The 19425-nt window shown below is 37.3% G+C and overlaps 1 protein-coding gene across 1 annotated transcript in view; it reads right to left on the bottom strand.

The window, feature by feature from the left end:
- LOC140651420 (excitatory amino acid transporter 1-like) overlaps nucleotides 1-19010 on the bottom strand; it is a 48792-nt gene extending 29782 nt beyond the window's left edge. The window contains exons 1-2 of the mRNA XM_072860897.1: nucleotides 18872-19010; nucleotides 203-340 (exon numbers count right to left, since the gene is read on the bottom strand). Of these exons, the coding sequence (XP_072716998.1) occupies nucleotides 203-340; nucleotides 18872-19010 (277 nt within the window). The remainder of the gene's footprint in view (nucleotides 1-202; nucleotides 341-18871) is intronic.
- Between the last annotated feature and the right edge of the window lie 415 nt (nucleotides 19011-19425).

Raw genomic sequence — 19425 nt, 5'->3', positions numbered from 1 at the left:
GGAATTGGGAAAAGCATCTTTTAGTTTATTTGTATATTAAGTCAAACCTTTTGTTACATTGTCTCTAAAACAGCAATAGCAAAGGTATCACTTTATGCAGGTTATAACACTTTTAGGACGTGGAATGTTCATTTTTTATGATTTGGTGTGTGCATCTTTATCAAATTATTTCAAAGAACAAAAAAACTGTTTGTTTTTTTACCTGTGACTAAACTGGATACAATTAGTGGCAGGACCAGCATTTGCAGCATTCTCATAAGTAGTTCTCCTGGAAATGAAAAGTACTTGACTTCCCGATAGCTCATCTTATATGATCGGAGAGAAAATCCAAGGATTACACCTGAAGAGAGGGAAAAGATATCATGACTTACTCTTCTAAAGTAGTAGTAACATCTGAACATGAATATCTGTATAGTACTTACTTGATGTATCTGATTGTAACATGCAGTTTTTATTATGCCCCAGATTGCACTCCGGATTTGCTCTCTCAAATATCAATTTCTATTATGAATAGTCCTACTGAAGCCGTTAAATTATTTTTCACTGTAACAGATTCAGAAGGTTATTTGTGCTGCTATTTTTTTAAATCTGGAGTAATGTAAAAGGTACATCCTGAGCATTAATGAAAAGGAAACAGTCCCTGCTACTGAAGCCAAATGCTTTGAATTCTGGGATTTTGACTGTAGTCATATATGAAATGCATATATATACTAGCTACCAACCTTCAGAAGTCTTGTCCATGCCTGTTTACTTTGTGGGGCCTGATCCTGTAGATGTGTATCAGATTGGATGAGATAACCAGGACAGACGTATTTGAGAATCCCCTTGTGGTTAGGTCTTTACACAGCAAAACAGCATCAGGGGGTAAATAGCTTTACACAGGCCTACCTTCAGAAACACAGGCACTTGCAAAGAAGCAGCTAATCAGGGTTGGAAGATCTTACTGGATGATTAAGTGGTAGGTTTCAGTGCCTGAGGGAGTGGGGTAAGGGAGTGCCTGGATCCATTTATCTTGCTGGGAACAGAAAAATGGTGCTTGCGATATATTTACAAATGGAAGCCATAGACAGGCTGACGTGGCAACCTAAACTTCTCAGCTAGAACTTCATAGATTTTGTCCTGTACTTGGCACCAACTGCCTTATTTGCTTATTTGGGTAATTATTTCATTAATTGACACAACTAGTTACAATTGACTGAATGTCAAATGATTTGGTGCCTATCTAATATAGGTTTTCTATATCCAGCCAGTATCTGGAACACTCCTTAACCATACAGATGGTGAAACTCAGCTATCCCTCATTCCCATTCCTGACTCCGTGTTGCCTCCCCACTGCCTAGTACTGGCATTTGTGCTAATTGTGGCTGTATAGAAAGTTGGATCAGAGAATTGATCCTGCTGCAAAAATAATTTATTTTACTGAGTTAATTTTCAGCCAGGTCAATTCCTTGAGGTAATTTGTTTGCATGGCTCACAAAGGAATAGGTAGAAATGTGCCTTGGAGAAGAGTGGGACTGCCCTTTTTGGCAGATAGGCAGACTTAGATTTCCTAAAACTTTTCATGAAACTGCATCCTTAGTGATGTTAGGCAGCAAAGCATTCAAGCTCATTTCTTGATCATGTCAGAACTTGGGTACATCCTGAAAATGCTGTAACATTGAACACTTCTGGAAACTGCTACTTCCAATTCTTAATCACTTTATGTTTTTGGGTTTTTTTAATCAGATTTTAGATTGGTACATCCATACAACAGATAATATCTTCATGCCAAATTTTACTAGCTAAAATATGCTGTTATGCCTCCAACACTAGCTTATTGCCATCTACTGATGTAAGGAAACAGCTATAACTCTCATGTTAGTGACCCTGTCTGATCATGCTGTTAGGGACTTCAGCAGGTTGGTTAAGTTAGAGGAGTCCAGAAATGTCTTGTGTATTACAGAAAATCTCAGTTTTAATGGATGTGAGAAAAGTGATTAGAGCACAACTGGAACCAAGCATGGAGTTCACACTGTGGAAGAGAGCGGTGGGACTAGAAGGCATTTGTTTTAGTCTCATTCATGTTCTGTAGACTCAGGTAGTCAAAGTGCATTTTGCATAAATGATTTTTTTAGGTAAAAGTAGATCATAAACTGCATAGAGGAAGGGCCTCTGAATTATTCTTGATTAAAATATGTGCTTTAGAGTTTCCCTTCTTTTCAATAAGGTTTTAAATTCCACTGCAGTGTTACTGATTATTTTCTTTTTATATGGGAAACATATTTCCCAGATATAAAGAATCCATCGGGACCCTTTGTTTCTGCACTTAATGAGCACTACATTTTGACAACTGGATAACAAGCAAATAGAGCTAGACCAGTTTCTTACTTAGGCCACAGTCCTGCAATTAGTTCCACATGAATTAATCTCTGTACTAGTACAAAGCCTCACTGAAGTTAGTAAGGGTTTCTAAAGCTCTTATAAGAACTAGTCCTTGTGCTATACTATAAGGGCTTGATTATCTGGTCCACTACTCTCCAAGCAGTACAAAGTGGCCTAAGAGAGAATCAGGTCCTGAGTAGATGGCTGTAGATATTATTGGTAGAGAGAGTAAGTTTCTGAAGTTCTATGTAAACCTGTTGAGCCAAAAAGTATTGCTTTTTTTGTCCTAAAGTGCTCTGTGCATAATTACAGGGTTGCCCAGCACTGCAGTTCACAAAAAGAATTTCTGGGATGTGGAAAAAATGTGCCCTGGTAGTGTATTGTGGTGAACTGTGTCAACACCCGATAGTTAGTAATTCTTCAGCTTTAATCTTAGCACTGCTATTAATTTGTATGCAGTAATGCCTAAGCCGTAAGAAACTTGCTCTGACACAGTTTCCCTACTTGTAAAATAGATATAGTAGTAGTTGCTTCACAGATGTTTCTGAAAATTGTGTTCACATAGTGATCTTAGCAGCACAAGAGGGAATTTAAGCAAATTATTTCCTCATTGTAGTCTGTGATAATGAAAGCAGAACAGCATGATTTTACCAGTCTGTCTTGATTTTAGAATATATGCAGATGAAACTTTATGTTCTGTTCTGAGTTTAAACACCTAGATACTGGGTATTACATCCTGCCTGAAAAAGTTTTATTAACAAAAATTATGAAACAGAAAACTCAGACTTGGCAGGGTAGCTTTGACTTCTTTGAATTCACTTCTCAGAACCAACATTCACAGGTTTTAAATAGGGAGATAACAGCATACAATGATGATTTAAAGATAGACACAATGACAAAATATCAAAATAAAATTGGGAAGACCTGGTAGGAGGTAGTAAACGTTTGGAAGATGTGCAGTATTTCAACAACCATCCATGTCTCTGTGTGTGGTAAGAGTTGTAGTGCTTAGCACCCTCCATGATCAAGACTGAGAAGATTAAATACTGGAGCTGGCCTTTGTCAGTAAAAGTTTCAAGTTTCTGATTAATTCTGGAAATTATAATGAAACAAAGCCTTGTGTGAAACAAGCTCCCACAACCTGTTGTGCAGGTTTCTGTCTATCCTTTGTAACAGAAAAGAACAACTGATCAACACTATCAGAGCCTGACTTTTCAAACAGTAAATGGTGTACCATTTCTGCACCGCAGGGAAGAGTACAATTCTTGACAGAGTTTGTTGGGCTTTTTCTGGACAAGAATTAGTAGTGCTTGTTTAAGTTAAGGAGCTGAATTCTATACATGTGTATAGTTGTATAACAGAACCATATTGATGAAAATTTTATACAGTTCATAATGAAGGAGCAAATGAGATTAGAGTTATAAAAAGATTTTTGAGGTGTTCTTGTCAGTCATATAGTCAAATTTATGGAAAACTTGATTTGCAGATAATTCTGATGACAATCAGAACAATCCTTCAACTAAACCATTTTATTGCATTGTTATATCAATGTAGATGTTCAAAATAAAATTCAATCTGTATGAATACAGTGAACAGCGGATTTAAAACTTGAAAGGAGCAGCAGCTGAAAATAATTGTGATAGTGATGGGAATGGGATGGAAATGGCAAAAATGGCAGATATGATTTGGGATTGCTTATTTCTGAGATAGGAAGACACTGACAAATGGCCTAGAGTTTTCACTTCTAGGCTGCAGTACCAGAAAGGAAACAATAAAGTCTTCATGTCAAGCTTTAAAAACTATGGGTATACCTGTAATTGCCAAGAAACATACAACCTTCCATATAAAATTTCTTAAATGGATTAACTTCAAAGTGTGATGAAGAGAGCGCTAAAATCAGGGTCTGAAGCAGCAAGACAAAAATTAATACTTTTGTAATACTCAGTTTTTTAGGAATAGATTTGTTATGAAGATGGTTCTTTTTTGTTTGGTTGTTTTTTACAAAAAAAAATTGTTGTAGTGACCTACCAGAGTATCAACAACTTATACATAATTTCCTAAATTGAATTTGAAAATGAACTTTAAAATCCACCATGGAGAAAATGAAGTTCTTAATTGTATTGCAAAATGCCTTGGTCTCACAATGGTAGAGAGCTGCTTCACATCATTCTTTGTGTTGTATAGATGAAATAGGTTGCACACCTACACATGGGTTTAAAACACCACATCAGTAAAAAAAAAAGAGCCATAACACTTAGAGGATGAGAAATGGGGCTTTACTCAGATCTAAATGCTCATTCAAGAACTTTAGGGAAGCTTAAGTCTATCCTCCTCGGCCTACTTTGAAGAATTAGATATAAAAATTTCAAAGACAGGATTGTTTTTTTCACTACTTCAAATAATTAATAATTCTAAGGGAATAAGGAAGGTCCTAATTAGCATGATGTTTTTAGCGAACAATAGCAGCAGTTTTCTTAAATAAGTGAAGTCTCAATTTTTAAAATGAATCCTTATGAGCTTCTAGTCTCTCTCTTATTTCAGAAACACACAGGAATTAAGACCATACTGTTATTTGGAGTTAATATTTTTTTAAATGTCCATGCTCTCTACTGTATTTTCCTGCAGAAAGTAGAAAATCTAGCAGTATTACCTTTTAATTGATCAAAAATCACTCAAGCATATTTAAAGAGGAAATTACTAGGTAGTATATTAATGACAGTGCCTTTTCTGTATGAATGCTTGCCAGTTCAAACAGAACCCACCAATAAGAGTTACATACACTTCTGCTTTTCACCGGTAAATACCAAAACACTGTTAAATGAGGTCCGTATCGATATCCTTTTCTTTAATAGATGAGGTACAGACGTACTTTTTCTTTTCCAGCAGGAAATAGAAAACTTCATAATAACTGGAAAAGAATACCTTAAACAAGGTAGAAAGGTGCACTAAAGTAACAGCTGTTAATACTGATCTTCCAGAAAACCTTGTAACCAGCAAGCAAATAACATTTTGTTCTATAACAGAAATTGGGCTAGAGCCAGTAAGAGAATCAGGCTCCTACCAGTTTAATGGGACGTTGTATATTTTTGTTAGCTGCACAGCCTTTTAATTCTTATGTTCCTGCAGAGCTCTGGAATGAATGCTTTTGTTCTTTGGGTCATTTGTTTCTGCTTAATTTACCATTTTGTTCTGACACCTTTTCTTCTAACAACCAGTTTCAGATAAGGCCGCAACTGTATTTACTTCAGACAAACAGGTAAATCACTTCTCTAGTGATAAGAAATACTTCAAGTTGCCGACAAAATCACATTTGTTCTTAATCTCTTTCTTTGCTTGCCACAGGAACCACAGACTCACCAATTCACTTGCATGCTTTTGCTTTTCATCTTTTTTCCCCCGTAATTTTATATTGAACCTTCCCCTCACCCTCATCCCCCTTGTATATATCACCTTTCTCCTTCCTTACTTTCTGGTTTTCCTTATGTAGGTAGGGACGTATGTTCCCTTTGAAACCATTTTGTTGAACCTAAATACTAGGTACCTAACTGAAATATTCAATACCTACATACTGCAGCAGATGTTTTTTGTGATTGTTTTGTTACTTCTACTAATTTTATCTTACAGATTAGCTCTTATTATGCTAAATATTGTTTAGTAGCTAACTAGCTACATTTTTTACTCAGTTCATTTAATTTAGGACTGCAGCACAGTTACTGCTCTTAAGCATTTGAGAACTACTTCTTGTATTATACAGTCATCAGTGCTGCCTTATTACACCTCTTTGACCTTTTTTATCCTAAAGGTGTAAGATTATGACCCTCTTTAAAGGTCCTTCACACAAAGTATATTTGATGCTTTATGTGCATCAAATGCATAAAAAGTGCTTTATGAATCTTCATTCCAAAAAAGCAGAAATTCCCTTGGTTCAGGAGAGACAGTTACAGGCTTTTTTGTCCAAGTTCTGTGGTAGGCAAATAAGGTAAGGGGCTTCAAAGTGAGGGGAATAATGCTGTGGAGAGCACCAAATTGCTACAGCCAGGAAAAGACTGCAGTTTAAGCTGATCTTTTTTATAGAATAGAATAGAATAGAATAGAATAGAATAGAATAGAATAGAATATTTTCCATTGGAAGGGACCTACAATGATCATCTAGTCCACCTGCCTGACCACTTCAGGGCTGACCAAAAGTTAAAGCATGTTGTTAAGGGCATTGTCCAAATGCCTCTTAAACACTGACAGGCTTGGGGCATCGACCACCTCTCTAGGAAGCCTGTTCCAGTGTTTGACCACCCTCTCAGTAAAGAAATGCTTCCTAATGCCCAGTCTAAACCTCTGCTGGCGCAGCTTTGAGCCATTCCCACACATCCTATCACTGGATACCAGGGAGAAGAGCTCAGCACCTCCCTCTCCACTTCCCCTCCTCAGAAAGCTGTAGAGAGCAATGAGGTCGCCCCGCAGCCTCCTTTTCTCCAAACTAGACAAACCCAAAGTCCTTACTTCAATGCACTTATAATTGTCAGATACTGACATGGGGGCTAAACCAAAGAGGAACTATATTTTACTGGGTTAGTTTTCTGCCAGATTAGTTCCCTGGACAGGTTTACTGCTGTGCTAGATGATGGTGGTGCTGGTGTGATGGCAAGGAAGGAAAGCAAACATTTGGGGGTTGAACTATGCAGCCAGAGACTGAGGTAGGACTGGCTTAATCAATCACAGAAACATATCCTTAAGCAATCAGTTACTCTTGCTATGGCAATCCAGAATTGGAGCTAATAGGTAGCTTAAAATTCCTTCAATTCTCTTCTCCTGAGGTTGAATTTAGAGCAAATGTTTTCCACATGCACTTGCTTCTCTGTTTCAGACCTCAAGAAGACCAGGTATCAATTGGCTTAATAAACTAGCTGTTACTCCTCTACAGCTCTCATCTGACAGACACCCAGCAGAGAATCTCACATGTATAGGTGTATATATTTTTGTGTGATATATTCCTTCTCTTTTAACCGGATGATGCCAGTGCACTAGAGACCTTAAGGACCTGTGCTCCAAATAGCTTGTATAGGTGGCTATATTGAAGTAGAATATGGATTAATTTGGACACAAATAGCTACCTCTCCTTTGCTTGAGACATATCACGAGGGGAGTCATGGGAGAAGTACCATAGAAGAGCTAGATATCCTGGACATGATTGGGGTCCAGAAGATCCCAATGATATGACATATTGTGGTATGGGATGGTTCTAGCAGCAAAGTCGTACCTTACAACTTGTTGACCTCATTCTGTTGGGAAGAATGAACTACCTGTTTTAACTGTCTGTAAAACACGTATCTACTTTAGTCAGGATGCAGTATACTTATTGTGCACAAATGGACTACCTGTCCAAATCAGATGGCATATACTGATTTGTGGCAGGCCTGACACTTTCTGGGAGTGCTAAAGTCATTGCTCACATGCTACAGAGTCTACTGTGCATGCACATGTGCACTCTGGGACTCTCCGAGACTTCCAGATATCAAGCAATTTAGCTGAAACTCCTGCCGCAACTAAGCTGTGAAAGATCAGAGAACATCAGGCACAGAAACCTCCAATTCCACCTGGACAGAATTCTAAGGCTGTAGAAAGAGACACATCCAGAGAAAAACAAATGTATAGTGAAGTAAGAGTTACATTGATGTCAAAGAGTTGTTCCTGCATCAGAAGAGAAGTCAGTGTGTTACCTTTGCCCAGGGGTCACGAGAGTGCCTCGGTGCTCTCAGCTACACTGACGAGAGACAGAGCCACAGTGCTGCAGTCAGGAGCACCTGCCAGCTGAACCTGACCCTGAAGATTTGCTTTATCCAGTGAGACCTGTTAGCTTCCAAAAAAATCACACCAGACTTCTAACATCACTATTCAGTTACAATTTGCAGAGATCCAGAGGCATTTTATAATATTCATGTATTTTATGGGCATTTAGGGCTAGATTAACATAGATACATAGGCACTTAACTCACAGCTCAAAACCAAGACACTCAAAACCTCTGCCTGCTGCTGCCTAACTCTGGAGGTGCCTGAACTCCTGAAACACCTTTATAGCTATGGCTGGGCACTTGCATGTTGTCTTTACTTGCAGACACAGCTGCCCCTCCTTGGATTTTGTGGACAGAGCCATACAATAGGAATGGGGAATCTGAAGCTGTAAGGAAGAGCTGATGTAACTAAGGAATGAGTAAAATCACTGTTTTATGAGGTACTGCCTAAACCAGGATGCTTCTTATACCAAATCTGAGGATGTAACAGCATCTGAGTGCTGTTAAAATGTTTTTTAAAAAAATCACTGAAATCTGTCCTTTGCTACTTCTTGGCTCCAGAGTTACACTCTTATATATTTTTTCCCTTCTCTCTCTAGTTATTTGGTTCATTTGCCCTTCTCCCCCAATTCGGAGGTAGTTTTCTTCCTTTGAGAACATGTCCAAAAGATTGTTCTCTTTTTATCCAACTTCTGCTTCTCTGTTTGCCTTCAATTTTTTTCTTAATATTTTCCTTGTTTTCCTTGAACTGTTTCTGTATTTATTTGTCATCTTTGATTTCTCTTTTGTTGTTATTTATAAGACAAGCAATTGCAGGGCATTTGTAGAGGATTTGGAATGAAGAAGAGTTTTCACTGCCCGCACTGAAGCAGAGTGTTCTTTATGGAATAGGGACATTATTCCTGATTTCATCCTCAGACAAAAGACTTTATTGAAAGAGAAACTACTCCTGGTTTATGTACTCTTATTAGTCTCTGAGCTATAGAAGAAATACTTTTGATGCAAAAAATAACAAATAATTCCATCAAAATTCAGGAATTCTCTCTTACTATGCATATAAAAAAGATCAGGCATTCACAATATATGCCAGATTATATTTTGTGAAGTATTGTTTAGAATTATGGTACTACTCAGTGCTTTACAAAGTTACTGTAATAACTTTTTTTCATGCCTGGGTTTACTTTGCTGCTTCACCTTCTTGACTAATATTAATGTTTTTACTCACACAAAGAACAGTTCCCAACAGATAAGAAAGCTGCTTTCTTAATGTTTACATAGTTCCTTTCTTACCTTTACATTTCTTTCTTTCCTGTTTTTCCTCAAGTGGAAGCTGACATAGTCCTTAACAGCACCAAATTCTGTTTTTCTCCACTGCAGTTTCAGCTGCCCATCTGTATTATTTTGTCTTTTTTACAGTATAGTAACACTGAGGACTCGCAGTCAATGAGACTGAGCTCCCTCAGTGCCAAGAACTTTGTGCAAACATGCTCAGAAAACAGAGCTCTACTCTGAAGAACTTCCAGTGTAGTTTAACAGAGAGCCTGAGGTTAGACCTTGGTAGTTGCCTTTATTTGTTTTTTTAATTCCACCTTAGACATACACTACAAAACAGTTCATTGTAGGCTTGCCTTCCTTGATATGCAGTTTTACACCATTGTTTGTGGGACATTCAAATTATACATTCATATCTCTGTGGAGCTAGCCCAACTTTTCATTCCTACAAAACCACCTGTTAATTTAGCTTAGTGCTGATAGTCTAAATCTGTAACCGAGATGTTTGCCACTAGAGGATTAAGTATTTTGTTGAATCAAGACATGCCTATGCCAGAACTGTTTGGGTCATGGAACATAACTCACGTGGCAGACTTCGTTAAAAGATTTTAAAGGATCTTTTTTATCCAGTATTTTGCTGACACATGCAAACAACCTGGACAGATTGAGAGGAAGCATTTCCTGTTGTAGAATACAAGACTTTTGTCATATCAGGTGTAAGCATTACCAGAGTCCTTTATTTATGTTTGATTTATCATTCAGTGAATTCTTTCAATAAGGAAATCAGGTTCATGACTGAAATTCATGGAATCATGTTACCATCTTTTTACAAAGATAGCTAGGATGCTTTCAGCCCCTAGCTGTTTCATTTTGTTATTTGAGCCACTTCATCCCTAAAACCACCAATAAGACTATGAAACTATTCATAACAAGAACCTTCCATCTAATTAGTTTACTGGTCAACAGCCTCTTTCAACACATGAATTTCCAAAAGCTTTTTATTTCAGTTGATTAAAAAGAGGTCTCATGCCTGACTTCTTGTGAGTTAACTCATCTGAAGGATATGTTGTAACGTAGAGGATTAATTTAGATGTAGCCTCCATGTAGGTTATGATACCTCTCTTCTCACTGTTAGGTGTTATTCAGAATGGCAAAATTTCCCTATCTTAAAGGTCACAAAAATGGCAAAGGGAAACTGGCACCTGGAATGAGACTTAATTACATAGTAAGTACCTGAGTCCAAATTGTGGCCTTCAAAGTCCCTCTAGATAAAAAAGCTCAGTTCTGGAAATCTATAAAGTTAATGGGCACTTCTCCATTTGTTTTGGAAGACCCCTCACTTCTCACTGTTCTGCTTGTGTTTTTCTCAGAGTTGCCATGACCTAAACATCTGTTTGCCTAATTCCAGGCTAAGTCCTGGGGATCTAGAAACTGAACATGACTGACAAACACATGCAGAGAATCACCTGGATTTGGGATGCCCTCTGTTCCTTTTCCTGTTCAAAGGATTACTTCATAACCTGGGGCTCCCTGTTACAGACGGGTGTTTTAGCCATTAGGTTAAAACATCATGCCACCTTTTGGTCTCTTGGCATATATATTTGCCTTTAGAAGTCTTGCATTTCCTTCTGCCTGATGACACAACTTTGAAAGGAATGGTGGAATTGCATCCTCCTGTAACTTGCCTTTTGAAAGGAAAAGACCGAGCCAATTCCTCAAGCACTGCTGACACCATTCCCAAGGTGAGGGCTCTTGTGCTTCTGGATCTTAACTGGGTGAAAATATCTGGCATGGTCCTGACTCACTCAGAAATGAGTGGGAGTAGGAATGCAAACCTTTTTGTTTGTTGTGTATTTTTTTCCTCCTGGCAAGTTTTAGGCAGTTACATGCTTAGCTTGCGGACTTGTGGAGTTACCCTTTTGAGTCTCCTAGCTCTCGCTCATGCACTAAAAAGACACCCGGCTCTGAGATTTGGATTCCATGTGCAGCTTCCTTTGCTTATGTATTAGGCTTTGAAGGACTAGATTGTACATCCATGTTTGTTTAATGTATGTATTCCCAAGTCAAAATTATTTTAAAATACATCAAAATATATGCAGTAGCCTTATTTATCAACTGCCTTTGGTTAGTACTCCCAGGAATTCCCTGATTAATGGTCCTGCTATATTAATAAAAACACAATTTATTTTTTTTTTTAATTTAGTCCTTGTGAACAGTAAAACCAGAGCATTTAAAAGAGCCAGTTTGAAGGACCAGGTTATGTTTCAGTGTAAATAATGCTTAACACTTAAGATCCATCTTTTACAGACATTTTTGAATAAATGAGTTTTCAGTTATGCCAAGTTACAGTAAATGGTGAAAAACAGACACACACTTTATAACTGTCAAGCTGATTTCCATTTATGATCTTCTACCCGTGCCAATAGAAAATACATAGAGATGTCAAATTTCAAGCAAGAAAATGCATTTCTTCAATGTACAGAATTGAACAAGAATTCAACAGGTGGACATAACTGCTGCTAAGAGAAAGGACATGGGAGAACAACCACAAAATATGAGTAACAGTAACACTTTGTTATTCTCCTGATTGTCCTGTTATCCTTCTGGTCTTCTTTGCCTCTTTTCCTGCTTTTAACTGTTTTCCTTTTCACTGTTGTACAGTTCACTGGAACTGTTATGTTCCTCTTTTGTTAAAAAATGCCTTATAAAATCTATCATCAAAATAAATTTCTTCTGTATGGATTTTAAAGTTACACACCCTGTGGTTTCATCCTGTTGATTAAATGTACAGTGTCAGTACAACTCCAAATCTGATTGGTTGACATAATAAATGTAATAACCCAGCTCTTAGTAAAATTTCTCTAGAATAATTCCTATTTGTTCTTTCCCTGTTTTCCATAGTTTCTTCGCTATTTCATACCCTCTATTTTTTGTTGTATTAATGACTAATTTAAAACTCCTTGGTCAGGAGCCTAGTTGTTTTCTAACAAACATTGTAGACACCATACATAGACACCATATATACATTGTAGACACAATACATTGTAGACACTATAGCATATTCTATGAACAACACAGTTGGAGAAATTAGCATGGGAGGAAGAAATCTCTTAGCTCTTTTGTTTTTTTTTAAGTTATCACTTGCATTGCCTTATTGCTGCAAAGCTCCAGGTTGAACTGAGCTGTAATATGCTGAGAAACAAATGTATGACAAAACATGCTAAATCCCAAGGAAGCTGAGTTGTAATCTGAAACTGAATTAAATACAAATTCTGAAGGGAATGCACAGTAAACGAAAGGAATTGGGAGGATCGACAGAGTATATACATAACTAATGTGACTGCATGGATTATTTTATGCAGTTGGTGGTTCCAGAACATCTGATCTTTTTAACAAGGTGTGGAAAAAAAAGAGTGAATTTCTCTCAGCTGCTGATCTAGAAGTCAATGCTACAGTACAAATTATCACAATGCCTGTGTTTATATCTTACTTTTTTAGCAGCTTTTTTTAACATCCAGAAGATCTAATTTCTTTATTTACCTCTCTTTAATATTGGATTTCTTTGTATAGTTTTTCAAATGCACTTTATCTTGATTCACCTAAAAAGATAAGTATTTTATAAAAATACCTTTTCTTCGGTATCATAAAATCCCTGGAAACTTTTAGATGCCTGATTATTTCAAGAAATTATGTGATAAATTTAAGCCACTTTAATGAAAGTTTTGGGAATTAATAAACAACTGAACATGCCATCTTCAGCTACACCTTCATTGTGGCCAACTCAAAAGCATTCCAGTGCAGATGACAACTCATTCTAGCTTTACAATAGCTAGGGTGCTAGTCAGGATCTAACAACGTTAAACATTTACTCAGCATACAAATCACTGGCACCTTGCTTATGATTTTGTACTGCTTTGCAGTCATCATAGTGACTACAGTGCATGCCTATTGAAAAGTGGGAAGGACTGGCAAGCCCTAATACTAATTCATTTGATGCTGAAATGTCTTCTTAGTCCCCTTTGCTCCTCTACACAATTTTTTTTTGACAGTCTTGGAGATTACCACTGTTTATGTTGTAACATATCTTTTGATAGCAGGATTGCCATATTCTACTGGCATTCAGGGAATTTTCTTGTAAAATCTCTGAGAAACCACATAAACATCCTAAATGTGTCAGGTGGTTACCGTCCTGCATTCCACCCAGGATAGCATTGGAATCTGCTTTGTAAGAAGTGGTATTACGTAAATAAATTTAAATTTAATTTCTAGAGAGAGTTTTGAGAATCTCACTTTCCTTTTCACAAGCTGTATGCAGAGTGCAGTGAATGAATGTATGAGTGCAGTGAATGAACGGATTGCTTTACGACCACTCAGGCATACAACTTTTGAGCACCACTTTGCAAGTCCACTGATCTGACAATTTAGAGCAAATAAGAAGGTAGTAAGGCTATATTTAGCACATTTTGTGTATTTACTGTGAATATATGCACAGCTGCTCTCTCCAGAATACATAATTGTGCTTCACAAAGTAACCAAGTTTATTGTTGTTACCCTGTGCCACGTATGGCAGTCCAACAACCAGTGCTGTTTCATTTCAGTAACACCAGAGTGTACAATGTGAAATTAAGATTGTTATAACAAATTAACATAATTTTATTTTGCAAGTAACTGTTAGACTAGCATACTGTTCATATTTCACAGTCTGACTTTTATTACTGGCTACTTAATAGCAGAATTAAAGTTATTTGTATTTCTATACTTTTTCTCCTTTTTGAAATGGATCATCTCCTTTGAATTTTTAAGTGTTACTCAGGATCTTACAATGTCTGTTTATGTTTTTTTCCCAAAATTATAACTATTTCTTAACTTCAAAAAGAATTAAGGTTTTGTTTAGGATTTTTTTCAGAATATTACTTAGGAAAGTTTTGTCACTCAGTGAGAAAGCAATTGTGGTGGGCAGGTTCTTTAGGAGAGCATTAGGACAGAGGCAGCCTCTGAGTTCAGCATAAATAGAATTAATTTCTCCTTAGCTGTCCCCAAACTGTCTTGATTTTCTTGTATATATCTTAATCTTTTGTATGGTATCACAATTGTCTCTTCATGTTTTAACATATTCTCTCACCTAGGACTCACCTCCCACAGCTGTTTCTCCTATAGTGATGTCTTTGCTTTCTTCTCAAGCAAATTTTACCAAGGCTGCCTTAGGCACTGTCATCGTGTTCGTTGTCAGTGTGTAATGGGGTCAAATACCCTTCTCTGGGTATGTCAGCCTCAGTCTTCAGTGGATACAGAGGATCTGCCAGTAGCAGAAAAGATGTTGCTTCAACACACCAGACTGTCTTTTTTTGTGGGTGTTATCGAGGATTCTGCCTACCTGTGAATTACAGACTTGTACTTCTTAGGACTAATTTTAAACTATTGTTCAGACCAGGAGCGTGTTGAGACAGGAGAATCTGCTAATCTGCACAGCTTTTCACTGTTCAGATATTTTAGGGTTTTGTGGGTTTTTTGCCTTCTGTATTATGAAGGATCATCTGCAGGCTTTATTTAACTCTTTGCTTTTTTCAGGGACATAGGGACATTGGCAATGCCTTCATCTCTCCTGTCTTCTTCCTGTACTTTTAGCTACTTTTTTTTGTAATGATGTGGGAAAGTTTTCCGATCTTATATATGGTGCATGCTGTTGTAGCACAGATGTTGTACGGGCCTTGCAGGCCTACCTTTCACATCTGTAGTGAGATTGCCTGCAATTACCCAGAAGACGAGGTTCAGTGACACAGCCAGTCCTGCCCTCCCTTCCATGGACAGGTATCCAGAAAACAGAACTGGATCCATCTCCATCCCCCTTGAATGCCCATGAACTGCAGCATGTAACTTGGCAGCATAAAGAGGATTTTAGCTAACAATTTGGAACTATAATGGCTTCATAACTATGGAGAAACCGCTTTTTAGAGTACTTGCTCCACAACCTCCCTCCACTTCACTGAGCCCCTCAATTAAAACAGTATTTCTCTGTGAACAGCTTCTCGGGATCTCTGCTCAGCAGCTCCGTGTGTCTCAATCTTTCCTTCAGTACAACTTTAGAATCCACAGGAGATTCTTTGGCATTTAGGAGTCCTGCCAGAGTAAAGTCTGGACTCCTGTGGCATTTTTGGAAAATGGGAGGTAAGTAGCAGAGAATCAAGACAGTCTGCTGAAGGAAGGGTATCTGAAAGGAAGGCATTTTGGGGACAGGATGATGGAGCTAAGTAGCGTGGGAGAGAGGGCACTGCCTGAGATTTTGCCAGTAATTTGGCTAGCACTTCAAAGTTTATAAGACTTCCTGCAGATTTTCCATGAGCCACCATGACCCCTAGCCTACCTTAAATTGCTCCTGGTCATTGTGACACTCTGAATTCACTGGTGGTCAGCTTCCCAAATTCGCCTCACATAATTGCTCTCATTTACTGGCTCTTGCCAAGATCCACTGCAGAGAACTAATTTAATATTTCTTGGTGTACCAGAAGTATCTGAAAATCTGCATCATAACTCACTTATTGACGATGCTTTTCTCCGTTTCTCAAAGGGCTTGAAAGCAGTTTAAATGTCACAAAAAATAGCAACAATGTTGATAATGACAATGTGCTAGACAGACGTTACCTATGCAGAATGTAAAGGCAGAAGGACCTTTCTTGAGGTTTTTGGGAAACGGAGAATAGTGGTAAGTAATTCTCAACATGAATTATAACTTCTTGCATCTTCATCATTAGGTTTTTAAATATTAATTGGCTTTGTATTGCAGCAGCTAGTGAATTCAGTGTAGAATTCAGTTCAGAATCAGAGTAACAGCAGAAGTTAGAGTAAATGGCTATATTTCTCCTTATTAGGTGAATGCCAGGAAATTTCTACTCTGTCTGCAAAATATCAGTATGCAACACAAACAAATGCATGTTGCAGCTACCCACTTCATAATAAAGTGCATGTTTCTACAGACACAAACTCAAGTGCCTCTTATAAACTACAGTCCTGAAACTGAGCTAAGACATAAGATCTTATCCACTTAAGCTCTACTAGCATCAATCCTGCTCAGCAAAGAAATCAGAAATGTTCTGTTAAAGAGGCTTTTTCATGTAAGTCCCTTGACAAAAGAAGCCTGAAATAAATGTTTCTTAAGGTTGCTCTCTTTAAAGCTAAAATTTTGCTTTTCCTGACTTTAGTCTTTATGAAAATTGCTGGAGTGACAGCACTAAAAGCTGATGTCATCTGTCTGTCTAGATTACAGAGAGCATTATCATAATTTCTTGTAAATGATTCAACCCTGGCCTGAGTATAGTTTGGTTTCCACCTACACTCACATCCAAGCATCTCTGATGCGACAGCCAGTGGTGCTAATTGGTGGGTTAATTTTGCAATGTTGATTACTGTCTGCTAGGAAAGGGATCAAGCCCACCATCTGATTTCCCACAGATCACCAAACAACTGAGAGATTATAACAATTTAGTCCTTGCCAAACTAGACAGATGGAGTTCAACAACTGAGTGTTTTCCAGACATTTTAGCCGACTCTTCTCTACTGCTGAATATTTCCACAACAGCAAAAATCTCTCCAAAAAACCAAATCTTACCTTTTTATGAGCTACCAAGTGTGAACTTACTGTTCTAACCATATATATACTGTAAAATTACACCACAAATAACAAATGTGAGAAAATTTTTGAATATTCTGTCATAGTAATGAGAAGACATTTTTCCACATATTTGAGCAGAATTGGAGCAGCCAGCTCATCCTAGGCTGCACATTTTGATTAGTTCTCCAACTTGTGTTCCAGCCTTGCTAGCAGTCTGCCATTGCTGTAGGTGGTAGTGGAGCTGTGGGCAGATGCGTGTCACTAGTCATCTAAAGCTAATTGGAACATGCAATAACAGTAAAAACACTTGTCCAGCCCACATTTCTGTTCCCACATTGCCAAATTTATTGGAGTCACACTGGAGCTAGATGATAGTGAAAAAATTGCAAGAGCACATTGCTCTTGTGCAGTAAAGACAGATGACAACCTAAGAATTGCATTCCTTTGAGGCTGGATAGTGTTTCAAAACCTGCTTAATTTGTCCTACCTTTCCTGACTAGTCTACATAAAATGCCCCTCCCCACCCTGATATTAATGGGGGGTTTGCACTGAGCAAATTCTTATTTAGGAATTAAAAACACTTGTGATCAAATACTGTTGATAAATATTGGAGACTGACTTTTCTGTTATAGCAACAAAGTACTTTATTTTACCAATATGCAAATTAATATAATTGTCTCCCAGAAAAAGACCATCAAACCTGAAATTAATTTAAAATACCCCTGCAGGCGTGGTATCAAGCAACAATAATGGTAAAGCTCTAAAATTTTCATTCCTAAAAAAGCTGTAGAAACATAGCAAGCAGATGTATACGGAACAGCATTATCAAGGGCATTAGGGCCTATATAGGTGTAGGATAGATATGCTTATGTTTAAGTGCTAACATTTGGGTTTTTATGAGCAGATTCATAGTTTTATATTTTAAACTAGAATTTAATTAGAAAATAAAAATGAAAGTAGTACAGTAAAGCCACAATGTTCTTGCTCACACTATAAAAAAGGGTATTTCATGAAACATATGGTGTCATTTAGAAAATCTGTAGTTAAAGGAAAATTACCAAAAGTGATCACATAATTATATAAAGGAAAATTGTTTAAAAAAATGTATGTTTTTCTCAGAAGATTCTCTTTCTAATGTAAATTCAAAATATGTAGCAATATTTTAAATTTACATTTTGGTGCATTCCAAATTGAAATGCTATTTGATGTTCTGGATTCCTCTCCATATACTCTAAAAAGGCATTTAATCAGGTGCTATCTTGCAGTCCTTTGAATAAGTAACATTGCCATTGTTGCCCCAATTCATCTGAAAGATGCATGCCTACGATTGTGAGTCACCGAGAAAACATAAGCTTGTACTTAGGTTTGATTTTTTTGCATTTATCAAGGGAAAACTGAAAAGATTGAGGCTCTAATATATGCCTTTGCTTAGAAATGTCACTTTGTTTCACTCATTGAGGACTTATCTTTGTCATTGCAAGGTGTTATTTTTTGATAGATTAGGTAAATAAAAGTTAAATCCTGAGCATTTTGCTGCAGTTGGCTTTGGTAGAAAAAGATTTAATTGAAAACATTCAATTCAGTTATCGTATGTGATTTTTTAAGAGAAGAATCCATAAAACAGCTAATTTTTTCACCAAAATTCTCCTTAGGAATACTAGAATTATTAAACCGGCTCTTCCCTAAACTTCAACATGCAGCTGTCAAAGCCAAAAATCTCCAAGCCAGAACATTCTTATCAGTGCAGAAGAATTTGGGATCTCATTTGTAATGCAAATCGCCCAAGCAAATCGTCATTGTCAAACGCACTGGAGAACAGAATATTCCTATTGAACAAATTACTCACCAAGAATCACAGCAACAACGGTGAAGAGTACAAAGGCATTCCTCAATAAATAGCTTTTAACATCATCCTTTGTTATGCTCTGCACTTTTTTTTTTGCCAAAAGTGTCCGTTTCCGGACTCCTTGTTGAAGGCGTTCCATCCTACTTCCAGTTTTTGGATCTTCTCCGTTACCTTTAGTCATCTATTTTGCAGAAAGATTTCTTTTACAATTAACTTCTGTCAATATCCCTTAAGGAAAATGGAAGAGTCTTTTCCGTGGGAGGTACTGGAGAAACCTGCAAGACAAGAAATATCAAATATTGCAATAAGATTTTAGAGGAACGATTAGCCATATGTTTACATGGAAGCAAATATTCTTCATGTTTCAGTAAAACTTGTATTATTTGTAATATCTAAGTTGTTCATTGCAGTTTTTGATAAATAGCCTCAATGACTGTTAAAGAACGCTTTGAAAGAAGGATTATATGGACTGATCAGGTATGTGTCCTGTGTCTTCAGATATTAATCTGAATTGCTGTCATGCTGTAAAACCCAGGAATAACTTTTTTTTTGCA

The sequence above is a fragment of the Ciconia boyciana genome, chromosome 4 (genome assembly GCF_034638445.1).
Source record: "Ciconia boyciana chromosome 4, ASM3463844v1, whole genome shotgun sequence".
Taxonomy (NCBI): domain Eukaryota; kingdom Metazoa; phylum Chordata; class Aves; order Ciconiiformes; family Ciconiidae; genus Ciconia; species Ciconia boyciana.
This window is presented reverse-complemented; position numbering and strand designations above follow the sequence as displayed.